Source organism: Heteronotia binoei, chromosome 7 (genome assembly GCF_032191835.1).
Source record: "Heteronotia binoei isolate CCM8104 ecotype False Entrance Well chromosome 7, APGP_CSIRO_Hbin_v1, whole genome shotgun sequence".
Lineage (NCBI taxonomy): Eukaryota > Metazoa > Chordata > Lepidosauria > Squamata > Gekkonidae > Heteronotia > Heteronotia binoei.
In genome coordinates this window covers 131,662,365-131,676,010 of record NC_083229.1, presented here as the reverse complement: position 1 = coordinate 131,676,010, position 13,646 = coordinate 131,662,365, and the positions used below count along the sequence as shown (strand labels likewise).

Here is a 13,646-nt window from a genome sequence, read left to right as displayed (position 1 = left end):
TGGGGGAAGGGATACACCAGAAATGGAGTGATCACGCAGCTCATGCATTTCCATGGTGCACTGGGGTGATTACATGGTCAGAAACCCACCATGGAAGTGATTCATTGGGGGAAGCCACCTGAATTTGCTGGTGGCTATTTAATCCCTGTGGGAGCTGCTTTAGTGTGAGGTAAGAATGAGTGGGGCATGGGGGCCAGATGTGCGTGTGTGATCATGCCCATTTAATCCAGCGGGGTGTGGCTATGATGAGCCAAACTGCTAATCCGATCATCCTTTCAGATTCGTAATCTGAGCTGGGGACAAATTTATGGCTGTAAACTTCATCTTTATATTTCAAGGCCAACTTGCCAAAGCATGTACTTCTAAGCTTGTTTTGCCAAGTTGTGTCTGGCAAACAGAAATGATATGGGCTGCTCTGGGAAACACAGCGTTATTGGGGTTTTCTTTTAATATTAAACTGTTGTTTTTTAATTGGAAGTGACTTGATGCTGCAGCCATTCCCCCCTCCCCTTTTAACCCCTTTTAAATCCCCCACCCCAACCGGGGCTTGGCAGACGTGTTCTAAGCACAGGTTCACTGGGGTCTCTATTTATGGACTCCTTGAGGAGATCACTACTTAGGACAGGGCTGCCAAGCCCCTGGGCCGGGTGGGAGTTCTTCCGCCCTGGAGGTTCCCAAGGGAAATCTCCCCCAATGTTGCCGGCGTAATGATGTCACCCGGAAGTGACGTCATCGCGCAGGTGACACTTTGCGCTGGCCGCTCTAGGTGTTGCTGGGAAAACTCTATGGTTTTCCTGGACGCTCTAGCAATTTGGGAGGGAAAACTCCATGCTATAATAGAGTTTTTCCCTCCCAAATTGCTAGAGCATCCAAGAAAACCATAGAGTTTTCCTGGAAATGCCTAGAGCAGCCAGCACACAGCGTCATTGGTACGATGATGTCACTTCTGGGTGACGTCATTACATGGCGCACAAAAAATTCTCCCGCCAGAGACTGCTGGGAACTTGGCAACCCTAACTTAGGGTAACAAGTGTGGACCTGCAATAAACTTGTAGGAATGGCTATCTTTTTTCCTCTCGCATTTGTTTCCTCTCTTCTCCTCCTACTTCTCTGTCTCTCACTCTTTCTCCCTCCTGCTACTCATCTTCTTACTCTCTCTCCTCCATGTCTGTCACTTCCTCTCTCTTTCTACTCCTTACGCCATCACTCTTTTTCAGCCTCCCCTCCTGTCATGACCCAGATGGGGGTGCCACCTGGTGCTGCCACCGCTCTGGAACTGGGGGCCCTTGAGAAGGCCAGACGACCCTCCCTAGCCCTTCAGATTTCCCTTGCTTTGGCCAAGAAAATAGGCGCGTAGACCAGACGAACAAAGAACAATAAAAAGATTTATTTTAGACAGGAAAATCACTTAAGGGCAAGTGAACAGATAAGAGGCTTTAAAACTATATAGTAACGTGGGTGAAGGAAAACAAACCTAAAGTCCCTAACGTGACTAGGCTGAACTGTCCCTCCTCTGTGAGGCCCCGGGCCTCGGCCTGCTCGCTCTCTCCTCAGAGGGAGGGGCTTCCTCCTAAACAGCAGCCGTCCTGCCTGCTTGACCTCCCAGGAGGAAAGAACAGAGTTCCCCTCAGGGCCTACTTGGGTGCCAGTTGGCTGAAACCAGTGCCTCACAGACGCCCTAGGCCCACTAGGCCTCTGTCTCACAGCACAGCACAGATTATGACACCGCTTCATCTCTCTTTCTGCCCCTTCACTCTCCCAGCCTCTCGCCCACTTCTCCCTCCTACAGCAGCAGCAGTGCTGGCAGCGGATCTCCGGGAATCGCAGCAGATCTATCGCCTCTAGCCATCAGTTCCCATTAGGGTTGCCTGCTACAGGTTGGGAAATTCCTGGAGATTTGGGGGTAGAGTCTTGGGAGGGGGAGGTTTGGGGAGAGACTTAAGTATCCCAGGTTTTGCCAGCTTCCCTTTTAGAATACCAGATCACATCATCTGAGGTGATAAAAGCAGCCTGTTTGCTCAATGTCCAGCATCTCAAGTAAACGAACAAACAACACGCCCACTTTAAATGAAATAAAGACATGCCATGTAGTAGGGTTGCCAAGTCCAATTCAAGAAATATCTGGGGACTTTGGGGGTGGAGCCAGGAGACTTTGGGGGTGGAGCCAGGAGACATTGGGGTGGAGCCAAGATCAAGGCTGTGACAAGCATAATTGAACTCCAAAGGGAGTTCTGGCCATCACATTTAAAGGGACAGCACACCTTTTCAATGCCTTCCTTCCATAGGAAATCATGAAGGATAGGGGCACCCTCTTTTGGGGCTCATAGAATTGGACCCCCTGGTCCAACCTTTTTGAAACTTGGGTATTTTGGGGAGAGGCACTAGATACTATACTGAAAATTTGGTGCCTCTATCCTAAAAAACAGCCCCCCCGGGCCCCAGATACCAATTCTCCATGATTTTCTATGGGAATAAATCTCCATAGGGAATAATAGAGTTCCCAGCAGACATTTCCCTCCCCTCCCCCCCCCCGCTTTCTGACGACCCTGAAGCGGGGGGAGGGCCTCTAAACCGGGGGATCCCTTGCCCCCACCTGGGGATTGGCAACCCTACCATGTAGGCAAGATCCTATGGATACATAGAGAGTGATTAAAATGTGGGATTCCCTGCCAGAGGATGAAGCGATGGCCACAGGACAGAATGGCTTGAATAGATAGATCGATAGAGGATAAATCAATCAATGGCCACGGTGACTGAGGATAACCTCCACATTCAGAAGAACTAATCCTCTGAATTCCACAGCCAGAAGACAGGATCACAGGAAGACCTCAGCCTCTATCCCTAGTTGCTGGCAGTCCAGAGGGACCCTCACTAGTCTGATCCAGCAGGGCTCTTCTGATGTTCCCACCACTCCTTCAAATATGTCTACAGGTAAAGCTGAAGCAGCTCTTATGTCCTACTGAAAATGATAACTAAAAGAAAAAGCAGGAATTAAAAGAAGATCCAGTATGGTGTACTGGCTAAAGTGCTTGACTAGGACCTGGGTCACCCACTTGTCAGGCAAACTCACTAGATGACCCTGAGCCACCCACGTAGTCACTCAGCTTACCTACCTCACAGGGTGGTTGTGAAGACAAAATGGAGGAAAGGACACTAATAAGAGCCACTTTAGGAGAAGGCAGGATGTACATACTAAATAAATAAACAGAAATAATGTAAAGCTATGGATGAATGTAAAAATTCCATGGTAGGACCAGAAAGCGCCTCCAGGATTTATGGGATTTCCAAACCTTGTGCACTTATTCAAAGCTCATTTTATTTTTAATCAATTCCTCCCTCCTAAAAAAAAACCAACCAAGTTTTATTACAATAGCAAAAGCTTGGAAATTAAATCATATCAAACCTTTACATACTCTGAGGGAACCTGGGGGGGTTGTCGTTGACATCGGTGAGCGTTATATTGACGGTGGTCGATCCTGACAATCCTCCGACTTGTCCAGCCATATCTTTGGCTTGAATGACAACCGAGTAATGCTCTCTGGCTTCCCTGTCCATGTTATGCAGGGCTGTCCTGATGACTCCTGTTAGAGGAGATTAAAAAAAAAAGGGGGGGGGGTGCTTTGCTTTATCAAAAGGTCAGAAACGAGGAGGCCACCCGCACAATCGCTGTTGTCAACAGAACATGACGCGGAAGAATGTGATACCATAAAAACAATTAACAGCCCCATAAACCATACATAATTGAAATTCTGATTTATATGCAACAGATTGTTCAGTCTCTCCTGTAGTAAATCTGTTCAATAAATAAATGAATTAAAAGGCTCATTCAAGGAACATCACGATGAAACGTCAGGTATTTTTACATCTCTTCCATTTCGAAGGCAAAGGAGGGTCAGCTAGACTGGAGGTTACACACAGGTTACAAACGCCCCTGTTACAAGAAACTATTATAACATATTGATAAATGATTAATCCAATCCATGCAAAATAGAAGGACCTCCAGATACTCCCCCCCGAAAAGAAATAGTTTTATCACATATGATCAGGAGTGTCAAACTCATTTGTTATGGGGTATGGATCTGACATAAATGAGACCTTGTCAGGCCAGGCCATGTGTGTCATAAAATGTCATGCCAGGTAGCTGAAACATAAATTTTATAAAGGATACAGACAAATGCAAAGATTTTTTAAAAAAAAACTTTAAATGAAACACACTTAAATATTAGCACTCTTGGAATATTTTGTTTCTTTAACAGCCTCTGATATCTGACACCTCTTACTCTGAAAAACTGCATCAAAATCTGGAGACAATGTCTGTGTTACAGCAATCCTGAGTATGCTGTTCAGGTTTCTGTTTATAAGCTGCAAGCCTGCTTTTGTTTTATTGACATTCATTACGGAAATCTCATGATCAATGCTTTGAGCCAAAGACCCAGAGGAAAACATGAAATAGCTGGGCATTGTGAGCTTTGGTACACAAGTTGCTTCATGTGCTAGTCAAGAACAAGTGAAGGCACCATGACACAGATTGAGGGCTATGTTTTTGTCTACATAACTATAGCCTTCCCTAGATAAATAACTACAGCTCTTATGAGAGAATACAAAAAAACTCCAGTAATTTATGTAGTCACTATCAGCCTACTTATATGGAAAGCCTAAAATAAATTTAAAAAAAAAAAACAGTCTACAAAGGAAATGTGCTGGGTGAACTTGATCTGGACACACACTGTCAGCCTAACCCACTTCACTGGTTTGTAGTTATTCATCATCTAAATCGTTCACATTACTTTCCTACTGAAAAAGACTGGATCACAAAGGCATGATGACGTGTGCTTTTAGCACACAAAAGCTTACATTGTGATTAAAACTTTATTGGTCTTAAAGGTGCTACTGGACTCCAACTTTGTTCTGTTGGTTCAGACCAACACAGCTGGATCTATCTAAGTGGTATTAACAAAATGGAACGTGTCAAAGTGTTAGGTGGGCCAAAAATGTTCTTCCCAATCATGCAAGCAAGCAATTTGTTTTTTTTTTTAAATAGCTGTTTTTTTTCATTCCAAATTTTGCCCAGACACCCCTAAGGGGGCATTGAAGGCCCTGAAGCAAAGGTGTGTGCAGTTGAATGGCACGCCCAAATTGAACTAACCCACCAGTTCCTCAGCAGAATGTAGGGTTGCCAAGTCCAATTCACGAAATATCTGGGGACTTTGGGGGTGGAGCCAGGAGACATTGGGGGTGGAGCCAAGATCAAGGATATGACAAGCATAATTGAACTCCAAAGGGAGTTCTGGCCATCACATTTAAAGGGACGGCACACCTTTTCAATGCCTTCCTTCCATAGGAAATAATGAAGGATAAGGACACCTTCTTTTGGGGCCCATAGAATTGGACCCCCTGGTACAATCTTTTTGAAACTTGGTGGGTATTTTGGGGAGAGACACTAGATGTAATACTGAAAATTTGGTGCCTCTACCCCCAAAAACAGCCCCCCTAGAGCCCCAGATACCCGTGGATCAATTCTCCATGATTTTCTATGGGAATAAATCTCCCTAGGGAATAACAGAGTTCTCAGCAGACATTTCCCTCCCCTCCCCCCGCTTTCTGATGACCCTGAAGCGGGGGGGGGGCTCCAAACTGGGGGATCCCCTGCCCCCACCTGGGGATTGGCAACCCTAGCAGAATGCTTATTTTTTTTAAAAAAAAATAAAATACACCTCCCCCCCCCCCCCCACACACACGCATACACTGAAGCCTACTATTTTAAAAGCAAGGGAAATTTGTAGGGTTGTCAATGTCTTAGACAGGTTTCGGTGCTTTATCTAGTTTACTGTGAATCTGACTATCAGCATAAGGGACTATATTTACTTCCTCCCATAAAAGTCAATGCTGTACCATCCTGGACACTGGGGATTATTTACTTCCTTCTACAAACTGGTTCCTGGTGACAATTACAAGTGTAACAAAAGCAATAAAACTCTGGGAACTAATGAACACGACAATAATTAGATTGTTGCGTGTGAGAGTCTGTAAGGAATTATGGGAAGAAGGAATCAGCAGGGACATTATTGGTATTCCTTCACCTCCCTGCTCTCTCACATAATCAAACCTGTCCTGTCTTCTGCCCCCGCAGACACTTTGGTGGTGGCATGACAGATACACAACCTATAATACTTTTGGTTCTTGTAAAATGACAGGATTTTCTGTTTGAGACAATATAAAAGAGTGACAGTCATAAAGGAACTCTGCTTTAACCTTTAGTAAGATACTTTTTTATAAATGTAAGTATACGAAAATAAAGAGGAACTGTCACATTTTCTTAAAAAAACAGCTCAACCACAAAGCTGTTCTTCTATAAGTACTTAATGGCCAAATGTCATATAAAAGTTAATGGGCTCTGTATTGCAGTGTGAATTAGGCTTCCACCTGATTTAACAGATTACAAACCATATATGCACACAAAGCTAACAGAATTCAGGTTTCCCAGATACGGTTGCCAAGTCCAATTCAAGAAATATCTGGGGACTTTGGGGGTGGAGCCAGGAGACTTTGAGGGTGTGACAAGCACAATTGAACTCCAAAAGGAGTTCTGGCCATCACATTTGAAGGGCTAGGGGCACTTTCTTTTGGGGCTCACAGAATTGGACCCCCTAGTCCAATCTTTTTGAAACTTGGAAGGTGTTTTGAGGAGAGGCACCGGATGCTATGGTGAAATTTTGGTGCTTCTACTTCAAAAAACTGCCCTCCCCAGAGCCCCAGCTAACCGCAGATCAATTCTTCGTTATACCCTATTGTTCTCCATAGGGAATAATGGAGTGCCCAGCAGACATTTTCCTCCCCACTTCCGCTTTCTGATGACCCTGAAGTGGGGAGAGGGTCTCCAAACCAGAGGATCCCCTGCCCCCACTTGGGGATTGGCAATCCTATTCCCAGAGCATCTTAACTCCACCTTAACTGGGCTACTCATTGTTTTTGCTATATTTTAAGGAGCCTTCTGTGACTTTTTCTTAATCTTTCACTTTCTTAAACAATAGCACCGTTAAAAATGCTTGAAGAAATTAGGAGGTGTGTGTGCCGGCCAATCGGTACTGTGCACAAGTTTCTGCTGTAGACATGGAGAATGTTTCTTCAGAGCTCAACTACAGAGATAGAAAGGTTCATTTTTGAATGAAATGCTACCAGTCTGCCCTCCTCAAACACTGGTTTGCCTTCACCCTGGGAGTAGGTTGTACTGGGGTTGCCAATCCCCAGGTGGGACAAGAGAAAAGGTAAATACCTCCGCGAGTAACCAGCCTCAGAACAGAAAAACTATAGAAAAAGAATAAATATTTATAGCAATATGACGTGAAATCAATCACTATATAGACGTCACACCCGCACCCCAATTACAAAAAGGTGAAATCATCCAAAATTACAGTGCAGAGGTCCAAGTTCTGGCAGAGGAGTAATATTCACAGGAGTCCCAAGCTCCAAATCTTCTTGACAACAATTTGATGGAAATATTTGATACATCATTATTTGATTGGGCTCCTGCGTGAGCCAAAAACTCTGAAGCCCAGTTTGAACCAGGTTGCCCAGCAGAGCCCCCACCAAGGCTGCAGGGAGAGTTCTCCTTGCAGAATCAGCTCCTTTGTGGGCTCTGTTGGGCAGTCTGATTTGAACCAGGCTGAGCAGCAAAGCGCTAGCCAAGGCTGTGGCAACACGCCTTACAAAAGCCATTTAAAGGTGTGCTGGATGTGAGTGAAATCTAAGCCACCTGTTCACAAACCCCCACAAAAAGAATGGGTTTGTTAAACCCTCCCCTGCCTTGGCGGGGAGGGCGGGGTATAAATAAAATTTATTATTATTTATTATTATTAAACTAGGAGGCTTGTGGAGGTTTGTGGTTCATGCGGCCCCGTGAACGAAAACAAACCTCTATTTCCCCGGTTCATGGCCATCTTTGGTTACCACCCAGAGTAGCTTGTTATAGTGCATGAAGACAGGCTGGAGAGCAGGGGAAACTATTCTAATCCAAGTTAATACTTAACAACGTTTTATGCAAATTATGATATGCAAGACTTTTATAATGCAGTCCGTAGTCAATTTTCAACCACAATTAGTTTATATTTTTATTTAATTTAAATTTATAGACCATCCTTCTCCGAGTGCACAGAGTGAACAACAGTAAAAAAACCCATTCATTAAAACAGTTCCAACAATTCAATAAATAACTAAAACAGCCTCAGATGGTACTGAAACTTCAAAATCCGCAAATGATGCCACCTGTCTTGCAGGAGAGGTAGAGAGGGAGCAAGATGGGGCGGTGAAAGGAAGCGTCAGAGAAGATGGTGCCCGTCCTCAACAGAAAGTCCTCTGTCCTCAACAGAAAGTCTGGCAGAACATCTCTGCCTTGAAAGTTATGCAGAACTGCATCAGGTCCTTCAGGGCATGGATGTTATTTGGCAGAAAGTTCTGCCAGGTAGGAGCCAGGGCTGAGAAATACCTGCTGTGGTCAAGGACAGCCAGGTATCTTTTCGTCTGGAGATCACCAGCAAGTTGTTTTCGGTATAGTGTAACATTCTTTGGGGGACATCCCAAAGGAGGTGGTCCCAAACTGCTCAAGGCCTTGAAGGTTAATACTGAAACCTTAAACCTGACTCGATATTCCCCTGGGAGCCAGTGCGGCTGGCAGAGCACAAGTTGAATATCTGCTGTCCCATAACATTCCTATCAGGGTCTGTGCTGCTGCATTCTAGATGTCAAGCATGCGATTTTCAAAAGAACGAGTCAAGGGGATACAAAACTACGTTTATTGTTAAACCGATATGCTCTCCTGGTACAGGACCTTGAGAGTGATACCAGCTATACATTGATACACTTCTTTTAAGACATACTTCAAAGGGTTCTCACGGGAAGGGGTGAGGAATACCAGCCGGCTCATCAACTATCATAAAAGTCTACTTTCTCACTGTGTTATCAGTATCTCGTCCTTGCTTTCCCAGATGGCCTATACTCCCCTGCAGGAATGCAAAAGAGGGGGGGGGGGAGAAAACAGAGCCATGTTATCTTGGCCCTCCATGATGTTTTGCAGACCAGCTTTATGGGGGGCCTTAAAACTATTGATCACCATTTGAGTTTTACCATGCTTAACACTAGACCTGTTGGAATTTCTGGGTCAGTCTCAAGGGTAGACAAGCATAAAGCAAGTTACAGAGGTCCAATCTGGAGGAGACCGTTGCTTGATAACTGTGGCTAGGGCTGGAGCAAGACAGGAAGGGGACCAGTCGCTTCACCTGGCATAGCTGGGAAAATGCCAAGTTAACAACATTCATGATCTGGACCTCCATTGATAAGGAGACATCCAGATCCACACCTAAACTCCTGATGGTCTGAGTTGCTATTAAAGGCAACTGTATTTGCAAAAACGACCATGTTTTTTTTTTTATCATTTGTTAATTTCATATACTGAAACATATCTCTTGCTACCATCCTTCACTGACAAATGGAATTTACAAAACAACAAAAAGTGCAACATAGTTACATTTTTTCACATTGTGTCCAGGTGGAACAAGAATATGTATTATTCAATTTTCACCACTTTTGAATCTGAAAGTGCAGCAATTTTTTCAAGCTTTTAGTGTTTTGATTTCTAGTGATCCTCTCAAACAAAGAAAAAAAGAACCAAGTTCTGTTTTTAATCAGCAGTGTAAGAAATCTTCCAACAACTTCAAAAACTCCAATGGCTGGCAACACACTTCTGGGTACTCCAGGAAATAATCCATTTTATTTGTTTAATGAAGGGCTCCATGAGATGGAACTCCAATCTAAATCTCAACATTTTATTGTTAGAGGCACTCTTTTGAAAGTACCTGTCAGTAAAGTGTTTCTTGCCAACGATCTTATGTCAGCTGATCTCCAATGATGAACTTTCATTCTGGATATATGTAATATGATTTTGCCTTTTATAATGCATCTTGCTGACTAGTTACGATTTTGCTTTGCTCTGCTCATTGTTTAACACATGTAATCTTACAATGGAAGACAGTGCAAAGTAGATTCACAAGAGAGCCGCAGCCTCCCGCTTCTTTGACCTTGGAGAACAGGTGCTTATCAGAACTTTAGAAGAACAGTTTGGAGTCTCATTTTTTTTAAAAAGACACTTAACCGCTGTGTGTGTGGGGAGATTGGGCACATATATTTCAAATGCTTTGCCACAGCTTTTTCATGCCTTGGATTGCTTATGTCATTAACAGGGCTTTTTTTTTTTTTTTAGCAAGAACGCACAGGAACACAGTTCCGGCTGGCTTGGCTAGGGTTCCGGCTGGCTTAGCCAGGGTTCAAAGGGTGTGGTCTACTCATGCTAGTTGTCACATTTGCATTCCTGCTTGGCTTGAGGGCAATGGCATGGCACAGTGTCTGTCCCAAAGGGCCACCAAACACTATGCTTTGATGATTAAAAAATTCAAACACTTCAACTCAGGGGGGAGGGGGGAAATTATAAAAATCCTTGTTTCCATGGTTTTTTCTGAACAGGAACGCACAGGAATGTAGTTCCAGTTGGCTTGGTGTGAGGGGTATATAGCCTACCATGCAAATGAGTTCCTGCTAGGCTTTTTCTGCAAAAAAAGTCCTGTGTATAAGAATCTGGCCCTACCCTATGAGGTCAGTTCTAACAAGAAAAGTCTTGATGTGAACATGTATTGAAGAGATTTTTCTTGTTAGAACTGACCTCATAGGGTCGGGCAAGATACTTATATGCATGACGGTTAATGACATAAGCAATCCAAGGTGTGAAAAAGCTGTGGCAAAGCATTTGAAATATATGTGCCCATTTGATGCAAATCAAAGAGGCTGAGTTGATGACAGCTGTCTAGAACTTGACAGGTATGTTTTCAAGGCAAAATTTCAGCATATATGACAGAAATCACTGCACTAGGAAGTGAGTAAACATCACTTTGTATGCATAGGAACAGCTTCCAAGCCCTTTAACTAGATCTATGAGGATTCTAAATCTAAAGTTCAAGTTGTATTGAAAAGGTTTTCTTTTTTTTTCTTTTTCTTTTTTCAATAACAATTTTTATTTTAATCAAACAATAAATGATACATAAAAAGTAGGTAGTATTCCGTACCAAATTGTTAATAAATTAGCCATATGTCCATTATACTACATTAAATAAAAATTTACTTATCTTGTTGCTTATACAAAGTGTTAAACAAAATTAGCTAATACAAATAATATTTTTCTATTATATTAGGAATCTCATGAGTCATTAAATATTCTAAAATAGGAAACCAAACTATTTCAAAAGTATTAGTTTGAAGGGGATTTTGTATTGATTTTATGTTAGATATTATTTAGCTAATTAAGTAAAGATTCCATAATTTTTATGCCATAAATTTAAAGATGGTTGCTGTTCACTTTTCCAAAGGAGAGCAATACATGATTTTGCTACATATAGCAACATAGTTATCCTTTCATAAGTAGACCTAGATACTATATAATGAGGCCGTATATTCAAAAACAATATTTCTGGCTTTAATTCCAATAAAAATCCAGTAATTTCTTTTATTTTTTGGAGAATTATTTTCCAAAATTGTTTTATTACTGAGCATTCCATCTAGCAATGTATATATGTGCCAATCTCATTGCATTTCCTCCAACATTGTGGTGAAAGCGTTTTTGTTATATACGATAACTGCTGGGGAGTGGTGTACCAAAACATTATAATTTTTAGAGTCTGCTGCCTAAATTCTAGTATAGTTGTGGTTGAAGCATAATTATTCTAGATTTTGTCCCAAGTCTCAATTGTAAGATTAGAACTACATAATGTTTGCCATTTTGTTGGTATGGTAAACTTTTAGTTTCTGTATTAAATAAAATGGCTTGGTATATTCTGGAGAGTATTCCTTTAGAAACACCTGATTCTAGCTGTAACATTTTTTCAAACAATGTTAATGGTTTTTTTTACCATTTCTATTAACTTAATAGACTCCTGGAGATGTTTGAGTTGATAATATTATAACCAATTGATTTGGAAAGATAACTTTTTTTCTAATGATGTTTTGTCTATAAATTTTCTGTTCTTAACTAAGTCATTAAGGGTGTCAACCCCACACTGATGCCATTTTTTATATTGTTGCTGAAGTTTTGAAGGCTGGTACCATGTTTGTCCAATAAAAGAAGTGAATCTTGATGGGTTGGGAAGTAATTTGTGTCTCATATTATCCCAGACATCAAGGATAAATTTAAAAAAAAAGGATCCTGTCTTATTTGAACTGGTCTTTCAGAAGCTTTTTGCTATAACACATCTCGAATATGGAAAGGGTTGACAAGACTGAATACATATGTACCCAATCAAGTAAGTTTTCTCTTCTTAACATTATAACTATTTTTTTAAGTTGGGTAGCCTTATAATAATTAAACAGAGATGGGTATTGCATACCCCCTTTTATAATTCTTCTACATAATACATTAAATCGTATTCTATGTCTTTTATTGACCCACAAAAATATTTAAAGTAGTTTGCCAACATTGAAAATATTTTCTAGGAACTGAGAGTGGTAACGTTCTGAATAAAAATATAAATTTTGGCAGGATGAATGATTTTAAGAACATAAGAGAAGCCATGTTGGATCAGGCCAGCGGCCCATCAAGTCCAACACTCTGTGTCACACAGTGGCAAAAAATGTTATATACACACATACACTGTGGCTAATAGCCACTGATGGACCTGTGCTCCATATTTTTATCTAAACCCATCTTGAAGGTGGCTATACTTGTGGCCGCCACCACCTCCTGTGGCAGTGAATTCCACATGTTAATCACCCTTTGGGTGAAGAAGTACTTCCTTTTATCCGTCTTAACCTGTCTGCTCAGCAATTTCATCGAATGCCCACGAGTTCTTGTATTGTGAGAAAGGGAGAAAAGTACTTCTTTCTCTACATTCTCCATTCCATGCATTATCTTGTAAACCTCTATCATTTTATTAAATGATATCTTTCATACCAAGAAAATAAAGATTTATCCCATTTCTGTAACTGGAGTTTTAACTCCTTCTGCCAAGTTAAATAATTTAAATTAAATAAATTATTAATATCCGCTGAAATCTTAATTCTTAAATATGTTATTTGATTTAGAGACCAATGGTAATTTGAAAAACTTTTTATTTCTGCTTGCTGGTTTTGAGATAAATTTACTGGCATTATTTTTTATTTTGATTGATTTACCCACAGGCCTGAAATTTCTCCAAATTGTTATAGGACTGAATGAAGTGCTTGTATTGATTTTATAGGAGATGTAAGTAGCAATGGCATATCATCTGCAAATAAGATAAGTTTATATTCTGTTTTACTTACTAATATGCCTTTAGTTAAGTTGGAATTTCTAATTTGTGAAGCTAACGGCTCGATAGATATTGCAAATAATACGGGGGATGACGGGCACCCCTGTCTAGTGCCTCTTTCCAATATTAAATTATTGGAAAGTTGCAAATTAATTTTTATTATCGCAGATGGAGAATCATATTTTTTTCCAAATTCCATTTTAGTTAAAAGTGTCTTAAGGTAATCTATTTCTAGCGAATCAAATGCTTTAGCTATATCTAATGAAATTAAAACTGTTGATGATTTTTTTTGTTTAGACGCATTAATGAGATTAAATACTTTAT

The 13,646-nt window shown here is 41.3% G+C and overlaps 1 protein-coding gene across 3 annotated transcripts in view; it reads right to left on the bottom strand.

Annotated features, from left to right (window-relative positions):
• The window catches only part of LOC132575496 (cadherin-18), a 435,072-nt gene that overhangs the window by 121,559 nt on the left and 299,867 nt on the right, over positions 1-13,646 (bottom strand). For 2 of the 3 annotated variants that reach the window (XM_060244301.1, XM_060244302.1), the window contains exon 5: positions 3,414-3,581. In XM_060244301.1, coding sequence (XP_060100284.1) covers positions 3,414-3,581 — 168 coding nt within the window. Of the gene's footprint in view, positions 1-3,403; positions 3,582-13,646 lie in introns of those variants that run through there. The other variant, XM_060244303.1, reaches the window with a different exon arrangement.